The sequence below is a fragment of the Bos grunniens genome, chromosome 4, assembly GCF_055505025.1.
Source record: "Bos grunniens cultivar Pamir isolate PY7600 chromosome 4, Bosgru_T2T1.0, whole genome shotgun sequence".
Taxonomy (NCBI): Eukaryota; Metazoa; Chordata; class Mammalia; order Artiodactyla; family Bovidae; genus Bos; species Bos grunniens.
In genome coordinates this window covers 83,853,141-83,873,119 of record NC_141168.1, presented here as the reverse complement: position 1 = coordinate 83,873,119, position 19,979 = coordinate 83,853,141, and the positions used below count along the sequence as shown (strand labels likewise).

At 34.9% G+C, this 19,979-nt stretch overlaps 1 protein-coding gene across 5 annotated transcripts in view; it reads left to right on the top strand.

Moving 5' to 3' along the window:
• The window catches only part of SEMA3A (semaphorin 3A), a 553,854-nt gene that overhangs the window by 369,969 nt on the left and 163,906 nt on the right, over positions 1 to 19,979 (top strand). For all 5 annotated transcript variants that reach the window (XM_086398571.1, XM_086398572.1, XM_086398570.1 and 2 more), the window contains one exon: positions 8,300 to 8,362. In XM_086398571.1, coding sequence (XP_086254697.1) covers positions 8,300 to 8,362 — 63 coding nt within the window. The remainder of the gene's footprint in view (positions 1 to 8,299; positions 8,363 to 19,979) is intronic.

The following is a 19,979-nucleotide window of genomic DNA, read 5'->3' as shown; positions in this document are numbered from 1 at the left end:
ATGTGACAACTGAAAAACTTATTCAAATTAATATTTTGTCTTTTCAGACACATAAAATTAAAGCACTGATTTGACTTTTATAAATCAATATATATAGTAAACCATAAAAATCATCGAGAAGGAAATTGTAGTATTTTTGGTGATCATTATAAGAAATGCTAACTTTAGCTTATTTTTCTACAGTGGTATCATTTTTCCTGCATACAATTAAATACCTAAACCATTTTAGAAATGTATAATAATTGATTTCATATACTAGGTATATGTGTATATATATTTATGTATAATTTATGCATCTGTCTATATTGCCAAAAAATGCAAACTTCATCAATCATTATATACATCTGATGTGTCACTCATGTTTGTAAAGTTTATTATTAATGGAACACAGTTACTCTTAATTCATTTACATATTGTCCCTGTCTGCTTTTATTCTACAATGTCAGAGCTGAGTAGCTGTGATAGAAATCATCTGGATCAGAAAGCCTGGAATATTTACTATCTGGCCCTTTAAACAAAAAGTTTGCCAAACCTTGATCTGGGAGATTGGTTTTCAGTGTTCAATTTTTGCAAATGTGGTCATTTAGATGCTAGTCTTTATCAGTTTTTAATACACATTATAAAAAGTATTATTAATATTTTGGTATTTATTACTTATTTAACTAATACACTATATAGGTTGGAAAATAAACATGGGATGACAAATTAATGGAAATTGTGCTACTGAGTCTATATGCTGTATTCTGAGTCAAACATTTATTTTTTCAGTTAGTATTTCCAGTCTAAATTTTCTGAGAAACAGAGATCTTTTTCCAAGCTTTCCCAAGAGTGCAAATGTGACATGCTTTTTAGGATGCATGCGTGCATGTATGCTTAGTCACTCAGTCGCGTCTGACTCTTTGTGACCCCATGGACTGCAGCCCGCCAGGCTCCTCTGTCCATGGAATTTTCCAGGCAAGAATATTGGAGTGAGTTGTCATTTTCTACTCCAGGGCATCTTCCTGACCTGACCCAGCAATCAACCTCTTATCTCCTGAGTCTCCTGTTTTGGCAGGTGGAGTCTTTGCCACTAACCCACCTAGGAAGGCCTTTTAGGGTGCATTGCTGTTGTTCTTTAGTGGCTAAGTCCTATCCTACTCTTTTGTGACCCCATGGACTATAGCCCACCAGGCTGCTCTGTTCATGGGATTTTTCCAGACAAGAATATTAGAGTGGGTTGTCATTTCTTTCTGGGTCAGGATATCTTCCTGACCGAAGGATCCAACCCACGTCTCCTGCATTGGCAGGTGGATTATTCACTGGTGAGCCACCAGCGAAGCCCCTTTAGGGTACATACACTTCAGCACTTATACATGTATTTATACACCTAAGTATCATACATAGTTTTACTTCTTAATACTGAGGGTTTTAAAGTGGTGTGTCTCAACTTCTTATAAACTGTAATGAACTGGACAATAAGTTTTTAAAAATAACAGAATTGTAAAAAGCTTTTGTTCTGTTTGCAGAATGTTGCCTACGATACACTAAAGATTTAATTTCAGGGCTGATTTATTTCTAATAGAGTATACCAGTAAACCTATAACTTTTATTCTGTTACCCAAACCCTAAAATTCTGACTGTGAATTACGAAATTTGATTTTTGACATACAGTCATAAAACAGCAGTGCCCTTACTGATATATTTTGAAATTAAAATATGGCATTTAATAATCACCTTGATTTCTTCAGTCTATTTCCTTTATATATATATATTTATATATATAATATATTTATTATATATATATTTTATATATTATATATATATATCAGTCTATTTGATTTTGAAGCCTCCTCAGATGATAGCAATATCCCTAAAGTTATCTATTATCTAAAGAAATGAGTTATCCATTTGTTTTTCTGAAATGATAAAAATACTTTACATCTTTTGTAAAGGTCACAAAATAAGCAGGTTTTTGTTGCTTTAGTGAAAGAAAACCACTCTTTATAAAATGAAGGAAAATCTAAGATGATTACGAAGACTACATATTTTAGTAATAAGAGACTATACAGTTCACATTTTAAATGTTTAAAGAATTTTCATAATTCTATAAAATCCATATATATCAATATAAATATATGTGATATATATCTACATAGACAATATATGAGCAGGTGTCACTTCAAAATATGTTTAATGTATTGATTGTGTTTCTTCTGAAGGAATATTCTTAATTTGATATATATATACATTAAGTTCTAATATTGAAAAGAACTAAATTGTCATGTAAAACAATTTACTATTCTACAATTGAGAAAAATCCTGGAGACATTTTTATGCCTGGGATATATCATTTATAGCAAATATTTGCTGAAAAATGGATTCAGTAAAAGTTCGGTGACTTGCCCAATATCATAGTCTTCTTACTATAGCTCCTACTCTTGATTCAAATCATTATTCTGTAATATGAGACATATTTCTAATTTTAAACATCAGTTTCAAAAATATTTAATTGTCACACTGTTTATAAGATAAATACAGTTTTCTTAAGGATTTACTTCTGCTTGTTTATATTTGTCTATTAATGCTCTTTTAACCTATGTATAATGTTATTCAATAACTTTTTTCCTAAACCTCTACTTAGGAATAAAATCTGTATAAAATAAACTCAGTATAAAATCTGTAGGGGGTACAAATAATTCTTGAGGCACTTACAAGATAATATTAAAGTTGAGGTGTATGAATTTAAGGTGAATATTAGGCCAACCCTTGTTAGAGAGAAAAACACAGTCTCAGGTTTCAGTTTAGTTCAGTCGCTCAGTCGTGTCCGACTCTTTGTGACCCCATGAACTGCAGCACTCCATGCCTCCCTGTTCATCACCAACTCCCGGAGTTCACTCAAACTCACGTCCATTGAGTCGGTGATGCCATCCAGCCATCTCATCCTCTATCGTCCCCTTCTCCTCCTGCCCCCAATCCCTCCCAGCATCAGAGTCTTTTCCAATGAGTCAATTCTTCACATGAGGTGGCCAAAAAATTGGAGTTTCAGCTTTAGCATCATTCCTTCCAAAGAACACCCAGGACTGATCTCCTTTAGGATGGACTGGTTGGATCTCCTTTCAGTCCAAGGGACTCTCAAGAGTCTTCTCCAACACCACAGTTCAAAAGCATCAATTCTTCGGTGCTCAGCCTTCTTCACAGTCCAACTCTCACATCCATACATGACCACAGGAAAAACCATAGCCTTGACTAGATGGACCTTTGTTGGCAAAATAATGTCTCTGCTTTTGAATATGCTATCTAGGTTGGTCATAACTTTCCTTCCAAGAAATAAGCGTCTTTTAATTCATGGCTGCAATCACCATCTGCACTCAGGTTTAGATGGACCATAAAAAACGTATTTGGCCTTGATAAAGGCTTACATCTCTTTAAGGTGAAAATGCTTATTCAATAATGAGTAAGAGGAGCTACCATGGATAAATGTATAGAAACATAAAGAAGGGAAAGTCAAATATGATCATGAAGCACTTTGAATATGAGGGTAAGAAATATAAGCACTATTAATGAGATTAATTAATGGGCTTCCCTGGTGGCTCAGTGGAAAAGAAACTACCTGCCAACACAGAAGACACAGGATCAATCCCTGAGTTGGGAACACCCCCAGGAGAAGGAAATGTCAACTCTATAATTCTTGCCTGGGATATCCCAAGGGCAGAGGAGCCTCCTGGGATACTATCCATTAGTTCACGAAAAGACCTGGGCATGACTTAGAGACTAAACAACAATTAAATTAATGAGAAATTGTAGCGCAAGGAAAAGAAAATATCAACAGGTTAATAAATCTAACCAAAAGTTAGGAATTATCCTTCATGGAAATAAATGCTATTAAAAAGACAATTTATATATTTGCTCTATTAACTTATAGTTATTCTCATTAAATTGCTTTCCAAAAGAGCACTTTCTACACCAGAATTTATTTATTTATTTTTCATGTTAGATATTTAAGCCATTTTTTTCACCCTGGTCTGTAATAAGTTGAGACTACACACCCCTCGGGAATGCAAAAGTAGGAAGTCAAGAGATACCTGGAGTAACAGGCAAATTGGTGTTGGAGTACAAAATGAGGCAGGGAAAAGGCTAACAGAGTTTTGTCAAGAGCATGCACTGCTCATAGCAAACACCCTCTTCCAACCACACAAGGGACGACTCTACAAATGGACATCACCAGATTGTCAATACCAAAATCAGATTATATTCTTTGCAGCTAAATTAGAGAAGCTCAATACAGTCAGCAAAAACAAGACTAGAAGCTGACTGTGGCTCAGACCATGAACTCCTTATTGCAAAATCCGGGCTTAAATTGATGAAAAAGTGAAAAGCACAGGAAAAGCAAATGTTTCATTTGAGCTAAATCAAATCTCTTGTGATTATACAGTGGAAGTAACAAATAGATTCAAGGGATTAGGTCTGATAGAGTGCCTAAAGAACAATGGACAGAGGTTCATGACATTGTACAGGAGGCAGTGACAAGACCATCCTCAAGAAAAAGAAATGCAAAAAGTTAAAATGGCTTTCTGAGAAGGCCTTACAAATAACTGAGAAAAGAGGAGAAGCTAAAGGCAAACAAGAAAAGGAAAGATATACCCATCTGAATGCAGAGTTCCAAAGAATAGCAAGGAGAGATAAGAAAGCCTTCCTCAGTGATTAAAGGAAAGAAATATAGGAAAGCAATAGAATATGAAAGACTAGAGATCCCTTCAAAAAAACTAGAGATAACAGGGGAACGTGTCATGCAAAGATGGGCACAATAAAGTACAGAAACAGTAAGCACCTAACAGAAACAGAAGAGATTAAGAAGAGGAGGCATGAATACCCAGAAGAAATAGGCAAAAAAGATCTTAATGACCCAGATAACCATGATGGTATGATCACTCACCTAGAGCCAGACAACCTGGAATGTAAAGTCAAGTGGGCCTTAGAAAGCATCACTACAAACAAAGCTAGTGGAGGTGATGGAATTCCAGTTGAGCTATTTCAAATCCTGAAAGATGATGCTGTGAAAGTGCTGCACTCAATATGCCAGCAAATTTGGAAAACTCAGCAGTGGCCATAGGACTGGAAAAGGTCAGTTTTCATTCCAAACCCAAAGAAAGGCAATGCCAAAGAATGCTCAAACTACCACACAATTGCACTCATCTCACATGCTAGCAAAGTACTGCTCAAAATTCTCCAAGCCAGGCTTGAACAGTATGTGAATTGTGAAATTCCAGATGTTGAAGGTGGATTTAGAAAAGACACAGGAACCAGAGATCAAATTGGTAACATCTGTTGGATCATAGAAAAAGCACAAGAGTTCCAGAAAAACATCTACTACTTTACTGACTATCCCAAAGCCTTTGACTGTGTGGATCACAAAAATTGTGAAAAAATTATTCAAGAGATGGGAATACCAGACCACCTGACCTGCCTCCTGAGAAATCTGTATGCAGGTCAAGAAACAATAGTTAGAACCAGACATGGAAAAACAAACTGGTTCCAAATTGGGAGAGGAGTATGTCAAGGCTGCATCATATTGTCACCCTGCTTATTTAACATATACGCAGAGTGCATCATGTGAAATGCCAGGCTGTATGCAGCACAAGCTGGAATCAAGATTGCTGGGAGAAATATCAATAACCTCTGAATGCTGATGACACCACCCTTATGCAGAAAGGGATGAAGAAATAAAGAGCCTCTTGAAGAAAGTGAAAGAGGAGAGTGAAAAAGCTGGCTTAAAACTCAAAATTAAAAAAACTAAGATCATGGCAAACGATACCATCACTTCATGGCAAATAGATGGGGAAACAGTGGCTGACTTTATTTTTCTGGGCTCCAAAATCACTGCAGATGGTAACCGCAGCCATGACATTAAAAGACACTTGCTCCTTGGAAGAAAAGCTTTGACCAACCTAGACAGCATATTAAAAAGCAGAGACCTTACTTTTCCAACAAATGTATGTCTAGTCAAAGCTATGGATTTTCCAGTAGTCATGTATGGATGTGAGAATTGAACCATAAAGAAAGCTGAGTGCGGAAGAATTGATGCTTTTGAAATATGCTGTTGGAAAAGACTCTTGAGAGTCCCTTGGACTGTAAGGAGATCCAACCAGTCAGTCCTAAAGGAAATCCATCCTGAATATTCATTGGAAGGACTGATGCTGAAGCTGAAATTCCAATACTTTGGCCACCTGATGTGAAGCACTGACTCATTGGAAAAGACTCTGATGCTGGGAGAGATTGAAAGCAGGAGGAGAATGGGATAACAGAGGATGAGATGGTTGGATGGCATCACCGTCTCGATGGACATGAGTTTGAGCAAGCTCCAGGAGTTGGTGATGTACAGAGAAGCCTGGCATGCTGCAGTCCATGGGGTTGCAAAGAGTCAGACATGACTTAGTGACTGAACTGAACTGAACTGAATACACCCCTCTAAATTATAAGAAAATTTAGCATGAATGTTAGCATGATTACTTTTTTGTTAATAATGACATAAGAGAGAAATCTAAAAACGAGTCCTATGTTGTGTCAATGACATCTATGAAAAACCAGGAAACTGCAAGAAAACAACCTGCCTTTTTGAATTAAAAAAGGTATCTATTTTAATAATACATGATTTTTGCACAATCTGTCTGAAAAGCTGAATATGAAAGTCAAATCTTAGCTCTGCTATTTATTATCTCTGTGTTCCAGAGAAAATTTATATTTGGTCTTCCTCCATTGTTAACTTTTAAGGAAGAATAGCTCACTTGGCTTTTCCATATTCAGTGAGAAGACAGGGCTGTGGAGCCTGTTGATTGGAGGTGCAAGCCCTTATTCAAGAATCAGAGTAATGTTAATTGTAAGAATGTAAGGCTTGTTAATTAAAATCATGGTGACTATATTCTTCCTTTGTAAAAAATTTATGAAATTCCTTTGTGAAAAATAAAACTTATGATGCAAATTATATTATAGTATTTTACATACACAGACATACATGAAAAGTATATCAAAATGAAAGGATTACATAAATTAAGTGCTTTAAATGATAAAAAATAAATACATATAAAAAAATCTTTAGAGTTTTTCATTGTGACATGGACCTGAAATCCACTTGCCATGTCAACATAATTTATTTCAATAAGTCCTAAATTCTTATTTATAAATGCATTGCACTTTGCCTTTATTCCCTAGATTATCACAGCCTTTGCTTAAGTTTATGACCATTTATATTGAATTATCTAGAGGTTCCCAAATGAATGATTATCATTCATTTTGAGACTAAAAGCTTTCTAGCATACATGAATGACTAACTGCCATCATCTCTGAAATTTTCTTTTACATATGACTTTTTTCCCCCTGAAATTAACTGTTGTTACCAGACAAGAAAGAGTTTAAAAAAATTAAAATTGCTATGCCCAAAAAGATAGGAGTCATTGAAATTGTTCAGGGCAACTGAAAAAGTTTATGTTAAACTTTAGATGAGGATATTTTAATTAATATTATTGAGGGAAATGCATCTACAATCCTTTAAGCCAAGAGTTGAATTGATTTACCTACCAGTGTCCCTGTATTCAAATCATACAGGAAACTTTGGAAAGATGATGACCAAATATTAGGGATGAAAATGCAAAGTTATTACTCAATCTGAGTTTTACCCACAGTGAGGTGGGTGATTTTTTTTTTTTAAGAGTATCTGTTTCCTCATTTCCTCCTTTATCTCTTGAACGTATGCAGTGCTACTGTTCACCCATTTTCCTTTCAAAAAAAAAGAAAAGAAAGATTCCTTTCTAAAGTGGATTTCTCTAACCCTATCAGTTGCTCATTCAAGAATGTCATGCTGAGATCTGACTTATGGAAATGGATCCAGAGCACCTGATGTTTAAATTTCAAAATCAATATCACTATTTTATGATAAAAACTGATTCATTGAAAAGAATGCAAGCTGCATTCTATGCCTGTTTCTGTCTCTCTTCACTAGATTCTCATGTGGTCTCAAGAAGATCTTCCACTCCCAAACTATCTTACAGTTCTTTCCATCACACACTGTTTAGATCTATTGACTACATAAATTTCTGTGTTGCTCAAATTTTGTTTATACAGCAAAACCTAACAGGTAGAGAGTATATGACTCAAGTTCATGCTAATTATCTAATGCCACTTTAAAGTCTACACTCAAAGTCTCTCGCCAATAATGCTTTCTGGAACTTTCTTTGTCTCAGTTGCCCTACTTGATCTAACAGACTGTAATGTTGGATCTCTTAGAAAACTTAATTGGCAGAAAATAATGTTTCTTTTCTGCCCTTAGATTGTGTGGCCAGTATCTTACACCAGAAGAGATGAATGCAAGTGGGCTGGAAAAGATATTCTGGTAAGTATCAATCTAGTAAGTTATTTTAGTAATTGCATAAGGAATTTATTATTCTAGCGTCATTTTGCTCATTTTTATATGAAACATCATGCTTTGTGGACTTAATCACTCTTTCAAAACATATTAATGTTTTGATTAAATTTAATTAAATTGATTAAATTAAATTCAAAATTAAAATTTTGAATATTTTGACATTTTTATGTAAAACATTGAAAGTTTAATGCAAAGCAAGTGGGTAAAATTGACAATATATCTAATAAAGCAAAAATGTGTTCCTTTTGATGATTTATATATGCAATAGGTAATTAACAAAATGCATTTTTTAGCATATATACTTATAGCCAGTGAAACAACTTATTTGTACAGATTGGTTTTCGATGTTAATTCTTCTTAATTCTTTTGAATAATTAAAATTTTTCTTCTTCTGAGTCACTGTGATTAAATTACACCTTCTTTCCATTTCATTCTATTTCTTTTCTTTCTTTTCTCTCCCCTGCTTTCCTTTCTGCCTTATGCTTCTCTTCTCCTTTCTCCCTATGAACTTTCATCTTTCCTTTCCTCCTTACTTCCTATATTTCATGTACTCATTCCTTAAGGAAATATGAATTGAGAAATGACTATGTAATAGACATTGTCTTTGGTACTCCGGACAAAAGATGAAATGAACGGTAAGCAATCCCTACAATGATTAATAGGTGGAGAAGGCAATGGCACCCCACTCCAGTACTCTTGCCTGGAAAATCCCATGGATGGAGGAGCCTGGTGGGCTACAGTCCATGAGGTCGCTAAGAGTTGGACATGGCTGAGCGACTTCACTTTCACTTTTCACTTTCATGCATTGGAGAAGAAAATGGCAACCCACTCCAGTGTTCTTGCCTGGAGAATCCCAGGGACTGGGGAGCCTGGTGGGCTGCTGTCTATGGGGTCACACAGAGTCGGACACAACTGAAGCGACTTAGCAGCAATAGGTAGAGGCCATTTTTCCTGAGGTAAGCTTTGTCAGCGAGTCACAGGTTTGAAGCATAGCCATGTATCTGCACAGATCATGAAAGGCAGTTATAATCATTTAAATCAATGCTTTAAAAAAAATTCAGAATTTTAAATATGATTTTTTTTTTATGTTTTATCAGGTATTTTTGGATCCAAAACAAAAGGAAATAAGTTTAAATGTTTTGTCTCTGGATTAGCATTTAGAAGAAATTTATCCTAAGTGCATTAAGTCATAAATCAACTTGTATGTATGTATGTATATATGTATGTATGTAGATAGATAGGTAGATAGATATTTTCAAGGGACAATCTGATTGATTGGTAGCAGCTGCCTACGATGTATGTATTTAGAATGATTTGAAGTGAAATCTGAGTTCATGGAAAAGGATGGCAGCAGTGTTGGCTACCAGTGAAAGCAGATGGAGGCACACAGAGCACAGGCATCTTCTGCCCATGATTAAGACATATGAGCAAACATGGGAAATTTATCCTTAAAAATTTAAGTTTAGGGACACATAGTTTTTTGAGACAGGCACGCACTGCGTCCTTCTTTGCCTGGCAAAGCAATAAAGCTATCCTTTTCTACTTTACCCGCCTCCAAAAAAAAAAATTCATTTTAAATATAAAGATTGTAACTCATATTACACCTTCAGAAGCATAAACATTTTTCTGATTACATGAAAGTAGACAAAAATTCTGTTCTATCAAACTTTATAGTATCCTAAATTAATACATAGTTTAGGGTGATTGAAAAGGAGTAAGTTGAAAAATTAAATAAGACTTCAAAAAAGCCAAGAATTTTACGTTGATTCCCACTGACTTATTAATTTTACTTGAGCAAGCACCTTAACTGGTGGAGTGGATTTGTAGTATCTTATCCGTTAAATGGGACAGTACATATTTTGCAATTATGAGTTTAATGGTTTTTGTGAAAATTATTTATACTACTGCATAAGTGTGGGCAAAATATATGACTGAATAAGTAAATATTTATTAATATCAAAATGCTATATTTAACACTAACAAATTTGAAAGATTGCAATGTGATAATAACTAAGAATGCAGAGAAATAGAGGCTTTACCTGTATACAGTTGTCACTTTTAAAAACACATTTTTTTCTCTTTCTATTAAAATATAACAGGCAAAGACATAGGCACTTAAAATTATTGAGGATCCCTCCTTTGCCAAGCACTATGATAATTTAAATTGTATTTTATATGTAGTTTTTTAATAATAAATTTACCAAATGGCTATCATTAGCACCATTTTCTTAATCAGGAAATATAATGATTCAGAGTATTCATTCAAAATGTTCTCATTCAAAAATTTTGAAACATTTTGAGTACACTACTCAAAGCTGAGATAAAAAATTTTGTGTCTCTGCTGATGTTTTTGGTGTTGTGTGGCATATATGGATTTGAAGTTCTGCATTAACACACAGATAATGAACAATAGAAATTGAAAGAAATATCTTACATGTTCCGGTCTTTTTAAGGGTGTCTTTGTGTGTGTGCTCAGTCACTCAGTCATGTCCAATTTTGTCACCCCACGGACTGCAGCCTGCCCAGAGACTCTGTCCATAGGATTTTTCTGGCAAAGAATACTGGAGTGGGTTGCCGTTTTCTCCTCTAGGGGATCTTGGTGTGGACATAATAATAACCCACTCATAACATTTTTGTAAGACTCAATCACAAATGAAATTATTACCTAGTCTGTAATGCATGATACAAATATTAACTATTATTCGGTTCAGTTCAGTTCAGTCGCTCAGTCGTGTCTGACTCTTCAGGACCCCATGAATCACAGCACGCCAGGCCTCCCTGTCCATCACCAACTCCCGGAGTTCACTCAGACTCACGTCCATCGAGTCAGTGATGCCAACCAGCCATCTCATCCTCTGTCGTCCCCTTCTCCTCCTGCCCCCACTCCCTCCCAGCATCAGAGTCTTTTCCAGTGAGTCAACTCTTCTCATGAGGTGACCAAAGTACTGGAGTTTCAGCTTTAGCATCATTCCTTCCAAAGCAATCCCAGGGCAGATCTCCTTTAGGATGGGCTGTTTGGATCTCCTTGCAGTCCAAGGGACTCTGAAGAGTCTTCTCCAACACCACAGTTCAAAAGCATCAATTCTTCAGCGCTCAGCCTTCTTCACAGTCCAACTCTCACATTCATACATGACAGGTGGAAAAACCATAGTGTATGTAATAGAGTTGCTTAGACAATTTCTAAGTGAAAACATTGTTAACGAAATATGTTTTGGTCCTTCCTAATGATCATGATCACTGTAGTGTGGCACTGCTCTGAATTCAGTAACATTTGCAAATTGAAGATAATAACCATACTTAACTGACAGATTATCTGGATTTTATAAAAAGCATTAAGCCCAAGTACTGACCGTATCTGGTCCAATGATTAAATTAGCTCATTCAGTTGCTAAGATAGCAGATATTCTTTTTTGTCTATGGTTTCCAAAATTCATCTCAGTCCCTTTCCCTTATCTTTCATGCCTCTGGCCTTGCCTCATCTCCCCTCCCCTAACCTCTCATCTTCTTCCCTCCTCTCCCACTCCTACTCCTCAATCAGTACCAAACACTGAGGGATTCTGGTGTTAGCCTAGATACAGTTAGATCAGCAGTTGCAGTAAAGTCAGGATCCCCAGAGTTCCAAGGAATAACCTTAATGATGACCTCAGCGGTTTCCTCTCCAAGACAAGCAACTTTATTATATTTTCCAGGCTTGCTGAATATGCTTATGGTCTTGATAGAAGTAAATTAAAAGGAGCTAAACCATATGGTGTCTGTGAAGTCTGATACAGGGTATTAATGGCACCTGATTTTTTTGTAACACTTTGTAATAAGGATTCTGAAAACTTGTAAATTATGTCTCATACATTATGGTAGAAATAGGTAATTATGAATTCACTGAGAGATATAAACATTTGAAAGTTTATTGGTATGGCAGTATTAGTCATACAAATCTTAAGTCATATAATTGATATAACCTGGTAAAATGCACATGCTTTTGTTTTTCCTCTACATTCTGCATCAAATCAGTTCAGGCATTGTGGATTTTTCTTTTTCTTTTTTAACACTTAATTAAAGGAGAACAAAGCAATTTTCATGTATTTTAGTTTAAGGAAAAATGTATTTTTTCCTTTAGCTCTTAACCAATCACTACAGTATATTTAAATAATGAAATATATTTCATACTATTTTTCTCATAACCTATCTCATTACTTTAGTATTGTTTTTAATTGACCTATTATTAAAAATACATTTTGGACATTTGGAATGAATTTTATTAAAATTAATTTCACTTCTCAGGTGACCTCATTTATGTACCTCAGTTACATAACTATTTAAATAAGATACATGGCATTTATCATTTTGGGACTTTAATATGCAGGTGCATTCTTTTTTCATTTCTGTCTTAAGTATCATTTTAGAAAATAGCAAATAGTTGACTTATTGGTATTGTAGCATTTCTTCCTTGATAAGCATAAAAAAATAGCATCAGTATCTTTACCAAAATTTTCTCAGCCACTTACATTGTTTTTTCTTTTTAAAAAAAATTTCATTCAGGGCCATAGCTGTGCAGTGATACACAGACAGTTTGAAGGAAATTCTAGGCTCTATCTTGAGTAAATAATAGTCAGCTATGACTGACGGACAATAATTCCTTTTAAAGACCTCTTGTAATTCTGAAACCACATGAAGGAGGCTTGAGTGATTTTTGCAGCCATTAGGATTCCAAGATACAATTGTAACCAAAATAGGAATTGACCTGAACATTTATACAAAGATAAACTAACCACCTTCTTGAGTGCTCTCCATGGTTTCTTGAACCTAAGTTTACCCTTTTCCCACTGGTTTTAGTATTTTCTCTAAAAGTCCTCCGGAAATAAAGCTGCTTTAAACAAACCATCCTGGAGGAAATGCTATCTTCTTAGTATTAGATTCAGATGCAAGACTACAGTAGGAAAAGCAAGACAAAGATACTGGTTAATTTTATGTATTTTGAAAGGAGGTCATTCTTAAGTCTGTTTAAGGTGGTTTACATGGCACAACCAGCTAGGAAATCAGGATATGCCACTTGATTAAACCTACATGGTTCCTGTGTCAGTGAGTGTAGCACTGTATAGAAAGTTGAAACCTTTCTCCATTCTCCTGGGAAACTGGAAAGATACAAACCATTGTTTCTCACAGCTCAATTTTGCAATGCAATGTATATATTAAGTCAGTAGTTGCGATTTGAGCAGCTAATTCACAAAAAATGAACTTTGTGCTAAGAGGGAATCTCTAGTCTAAGACAGTTACAGTCTCTCTCTTTCTCCATGTATACATAGATAGACAGAGAAGGAAGAAATATAAACGTGCCGTAAGCTGCTGATAATTGCATTTCTAACAATAACATTAATTTAAATATATTTTTTCCAGAAGTGAATATGCAGTATATATATACTACTATACCTTCTTTTCTTGGTGTTGTCAGTTATAAATATTTACACTGTTATTGTATATCTGCACTAGAGGAGTGAAATGTTCATGAACCTTTTCTATTATTGTCACTTGAGAGCTGTAATTTAAAAAAAATACATATATGTAATATTACTGTACAGATACCCTCAATAAGGACGTAAATGCAATCCAGATATCTCTATTCGCACTTCTATTAGCCGCCTTTACTATTATTTTAGATATTTTCCTGGTGCTTAAAATCCACTTTGTATTCACAATAACATTTCTATTGAGGGATTAACTTCCTTGACCCTGTTTTGCAAATGAAAAAGGAATACATGCTAAGCTGGAAAAAGAATCTGTTTCGAATCAATAGCTCTCTGAATCTTCTTTGTTTATCCTACTAAACATCTCTCTTTGTACTAAGCTTCAGTAAAACCAAATGGCAACCTTATGACTATTGGAAATATTTTGAACATCATTGGAAACCAAAATTTCAGCCATCTGAGATGAACAAAAAAATAACAGATTCTCCTAACATCACTGTTTTTGGATACATTTCAAAGTTCAGTATCATGCACCTGAATTTGGGGAAATTTTTGAAACTCTTGAGAGACTTATTTTTCTATTCTTGTCCTTAGTGGTTATTCATTTTTAACATATGCTATATTATAGCTTGTCTATCAAATTTATCATGACTCAAATTGCAGGACCTCAACAACACTTTTTGCCAAGTGCATGCAACTGAGAATTTGAAGCTACACATTCATCTTAAGTTTTGTACAATCTAAATGCGAGTTAGTCCTTGAATTTCGCTTACTTTTTCCAAGGTCAAAGCTGACATCAACTTCATTTTTAAAATTTTATTTTAGGGACTTCAAGGTATGTTAAAACGTTAAACGAATAGTTAGAATTACCTTCTAATTCTGTAAAAATCATAATGTTTCACTAAGTCTCAAAACCCTGATGTATAATTGGAGATCATTTTTTGTGGATCTCTCACACTTCTGAACATAGAAAGAATGAAAGAATTCTTAAGCAAAAGGCTAGTTTTCATATAACCTTGAAGTAGAGATATTGTATCTCTTAGAGCAAAGGGCAGTTATGCTTATCTGCAAGTACAGTGAACATAACCTCTTTCTCAAAATGTAATGACCAGCATGCTTATGCCTGCTATAAAATGTTGAGCTTACCTCAACCAGGACTTCTGCTGTGATGCACCTCACTGCGTGTGCAGGCGTCACTTGGCCCTCTTCTCACTGCACAGTGGAAACTGGAGCTTGGGGAACGGACATGAGAAATGCTGACTCTGACTACTGCTATGCCTGTGAATAATAAAGTTTTTCATCTCTGATTCAGGAGCTGTATAACTTTTGTCAGCATTTGTAAAACGGCCATGGCAGCTTGTTATCTTTTCAGTAGAGTGGAATCATAGACCCTTTACTATTCTTGATATTATTGATTATAAATTTTTGTGGGCACCCTAGATGACCTCACATGAAAGACTCTGATCAGTTTATTAGTTTTAGATATGATTCCATAATGAAATTTGATGACAGATGAGGTATACAGACAACTGATTGCTTATGAAAGCAAATGAAAAACTTTTTATTAAATGCCACAGAAATAAGCATAGATTTTCATGTGCATGCATTGTGTGTACATTTATTTCTGTTTGGAGGTGAATATCAGGTAAACTGATAGTTCAAATTCTATATTCAAAGAATACTGGTAATAATGATAGCTAACATCAATTGTAGCTTACTATATATACTAGGGATTGTTCTGTATACATTTATTTTATTAACTCATTTATGTAACTCATATTTGGTTATAAGATAAACATTTCCTTTCAAAAAATGTAGTTCTGGCTTACCTAAGTAGATACAGCACAATTCTGCCACAACTATTCACAAACAGTTGCTATATTTGCTGTTTCACTGTGACACTGGTTCATACCATCTACCTCTTTGATAAAATGTTTATAAATTTATAATTTATCATCCTTACTCTTGGAGAACTGGAATTTCATGAAAATTCTAATGAATAACCTTACATCATCTTTTTAACAAGACTGGACTCAGATTAATATTCAAAACAAATTTTATTAAGTCTACTTTTCATTTGTGCTGACTATGGTCGTAATCGTTTTTAACTCTACTTATAAGAAATGAACAATTCATTATAGCCTTCTTGCCTGCATCATGTCACCATGTGTGGAATGTCCTGAGAGTTTTAAGCAGAAAATATTATATGAAAATATTATAAGTAATAAATAGATGGTTGACTAATTTAATAATAAGATGAGTTTCCCTTCAGTTAATAAGTGCTAGGCAAGAATACACAAAAGAACTATAGAAAAAATGATCTTAAAGACCTGCATATAACCATGATGGTGTGGTCACTCACCCAGAGCCAGAAATGCTGGAGTCTTAAGTCAAGTGGGCCTGAGGAAGCATTATTGCAAATAAAGCTAGAGGAGGTAATGGAATTTCAGCTGAGCTATTTCAGATCCTAAAAGATGATGCTGTTAAAGTGCTGCACTGAGTGTGTCAGCAAATTTGGAAAACTCAGCAGTGGCCACAGGATTGACAAAGGTCAATTTTCATTCCAGTCCTAAAGAAGGGCAATGCCAAAGAATGTTCAAACTCCTGCACAATTGTGTGCATTTCACATGCTAGCCAGGTAATGCTCAAAATCCTTCAAGCTAAGCTTCAGTAATATGTGAACTAAGAACTTCCAGATGTACAAGCTGGATTTAGAAAAGGCATAGGACCAGAGATCAATATACCATCATTCATTGGATCATAGAAAAAGCAAAGGGATTCCAGGAAAACATCTGCTTCTGCTTTGTTGACTACGCTAAAGCCTTTGACTTTGTGGATCACGACAAAATGTGGAAAATTCTTAAAGAGATGTGACCACCTCTAGACCACCTTAACTGTCTGTTGAGAAATCTGTACACCAATCAAGAAACAATTAGAAATGGACATGGAACAATGGATTAGTTCCAAATTGGAAAGGAATACAACAAGGCTGTATATTGTCACCCTGCTTATTTAATTCATATGCAGTGTACATCCTGCAAAATGTCAGGCTAGATGATTCACAAGCTGGAATCAAGATTGTCAGGAAAATTATATGCAAGCGGTTCAGTTCAGATCAGCCGCTCAGTGGTGTCTGACTCTTTGCAACCCCATGGACTACAGCATGCCAGGCTTCCCTGTCCTTCACCAACTCCCAGAGCTTGCTCAAACTCATGTCCATCGAGTCAGTGATGCCATGCAACCACCTCATCCTCTGTCATCCCCTTCTCCTGCCTTAAATCTTTCCCAGAATCAGGGTCTTTTGCAATACTTTGCATCAGGTGGCCAAACTATTGGAGTTTCAGCTTCAGCATCAGTCCTTCCAATGAATATTCAGGACTGATTTCATTTAGGATGGACTGGTTGGATCTCTTTGCAGTCCAAGAGACTCTCGAGAGTCTTCTCCAACACCACAGTTCAAAAGCATGAATTCTTCAGTGCTCAGCCTTCTTTATAATCCAACTCTCATATCCATACCTGACTACTGGAAAAACCATAGCTTTGACTAGCCAGACATTTGTCGGCAAAGTAATGTCTCTGGTTTTTACTATGCCGTCTAGGTTGGTCATAGCTTTTCTTTCAAGGAGCAAGTGTCTTTTAATTTCATGGCTCCAGTAATACTACGCTAATGGCAGAGAGTAAAGAGGAACTTAAGAGCTTCTTGATGAAAGTGAAAGAGGAGAAAGCTGGCTGAAAGTGAAAAAGCTGGCCTATAAATCCACATTCGAAAAACTATGACCATAGTTCCAGTCCCATCACTTCATGGCAAGTAGAAGGGGAAAAAGTTGAATCAATGACAGATTTTATTTTCTTGGGCTCCAAAATCAGTGCAGATGATTAGTGCAGCCATGAAATTAAAAGACACTTGCTCCTTCAAGGAGAGCTATGACAAACCTAGGCAGTGTATCCAAAAGCAGAGACATCAGTTTGCTGACAAAGGTCAATATAGTTAAATCTATGTTTTTTTCTGGTAGTCATGTGCAGATGTGAGTTGGACCATAAAGAAGGCTGAGCACTGAAGAAGTGATGCTTTCAAACTGTGGTACTGGAGAATATTCTTGAGAATCTCTTGGACTGGGAGGAGATCAAACCAGTCAATCCTAAAGAAAAAAACAACTCTGAATTTTCATTGATTCAGCTTACTGGAAATGACCCTGATACTTGGAAGTATTGAAGGCAGGAAGAGATGGGGATGACAGAGGATGAGATGGCTGGATGGCATTACTGACTCAATGGAGATGAGTTAGAGTCAACTCCGGGACATAGTGGAGGATAATACGTAGCCTGGCTTGCTACAGTCCCTGGGGTTTCAGGGAGTTGGACATGACTTAGCGACTGAACTACGGTAACAACAGACATCGTACTATGTACTTTGCACAGATATGTTATTAATAGCATTTTGACTTGGGGAAACTGAAGCTCAGAAATCCCAAATAACTCTCTTATAATCACACAGAGAATATGATGCTTTATTAATTCTAACCCGTCTGATAAAGCATCAGATGAGTATAGGTAACTACTTTCATGGTGTTTCTCTTTCATCATTTTGATGTTAATTAGTTTTATTCTATATGTTTCTCTTAAATTCTTCAAGAATACCTTCAAATGTAAATACATGCTCAAGAATAAATAACCATTTTCATTAAATAATAAATATAAGCAGATTTTAAATTCTAAAGTTTAAAACATTTAATTGTATTCAGAAATAATTTCTGAAATTAATATATGTATGTACATAATATATATGCCTATATATGTATGTCCATTTATTATAAACATGGATATGTTATAAATGGATAAAGAATTATGAATGGTTAAAGAGGTTCCATTTGTTAGAATATAAATTAAGATAATATTTTATATTATTAATTATATAATAGCATTTAATATTTTGCATATTAAAGACTCCAACTGAATATTTTAACTTTTGATATTAGATAAGACAGAGGGTAGAAAAGGGGTATATATATGAATTATAAAAAAGCATTCCTTTATAGTCTGAATTTCATTTTGTATCTCCTTCCTTAAAGCTACATCTCATATGTATTAAAGAATCAAATCTCCTTTATTTGAGTGTTAAATTCATGATAAATGCATATGTGTTAGAATTAATATGCCAACTAATTGTATCTACAGTAAATCTCTTTAGATTGTAACTCTACCTGCTTGGTGTAAATCATTGACTTAATTCCTTTAAGGCATGAGCACTAAGTATACAAGAACCTTGCATAAAATTGGAAAAAACAGAATATCATTATTGAAATCAGAGTAAGGTTTTTGACTAAATATTTCTCCTGGTTTGGCAGGAAAACATAGTTGAGTCAGTTTCACATTCATTGTGTGAATTCATTTGCATATGAGATGGCAAACGGTTATGCTAAATACACATTATATAGACCACCCATAATCATATCTCCGATGAGTGGTACAAATGTAAATAATTGGATCGCTATTACAGTGTAAAATGCAATGTAAGCCATAAGTATGTATTAATCAGCTTCTCTAGTCCACATGACATTTCAAAGTGAAATTGCTCAAAACTCCTTTAAGTAGAAGAGAATCACATTGGCTGACTTTTGTTCCTGCCTTTGTCTATAATGACTATACGTATATTTTTGACCAATTTTGAAGCTTTTGAGTAATTTGAAATAAAAATATTTATGGAATCTTAGATCAGTATTTCTAGAACTTCAAAACAAAATTTTTTTCTGAAACAAAACAAAACATTAAAATGGAAAGGTCCATTGGTTTTATTATACATGATGCTTCTTAGTTAGGGAAAGTAAAAATGTCTCCCAAAATAGACAGAACAGGCTACTCACCATTTTATCAGGTGGATGCTAAAAAATTCCAAGTCACAAAGTCAGCATTCAATTGCTAATATTATAAACAGAACACAGTTAAGTCTTAGTTCTATTTGATATTCCTCTTTGAAGAAGAGGTTTCTAACATCCTTTAATGAATGCTGAGGTATTAAGAAGACATGCTTATGGATGATCTGATCACAGCTGTAATAGAATTAAAAGAAAAAAAGAAAAAGAAAATTATTGGTAGGTAAGTATGGAACATCTTAAATAGAGAAAGGG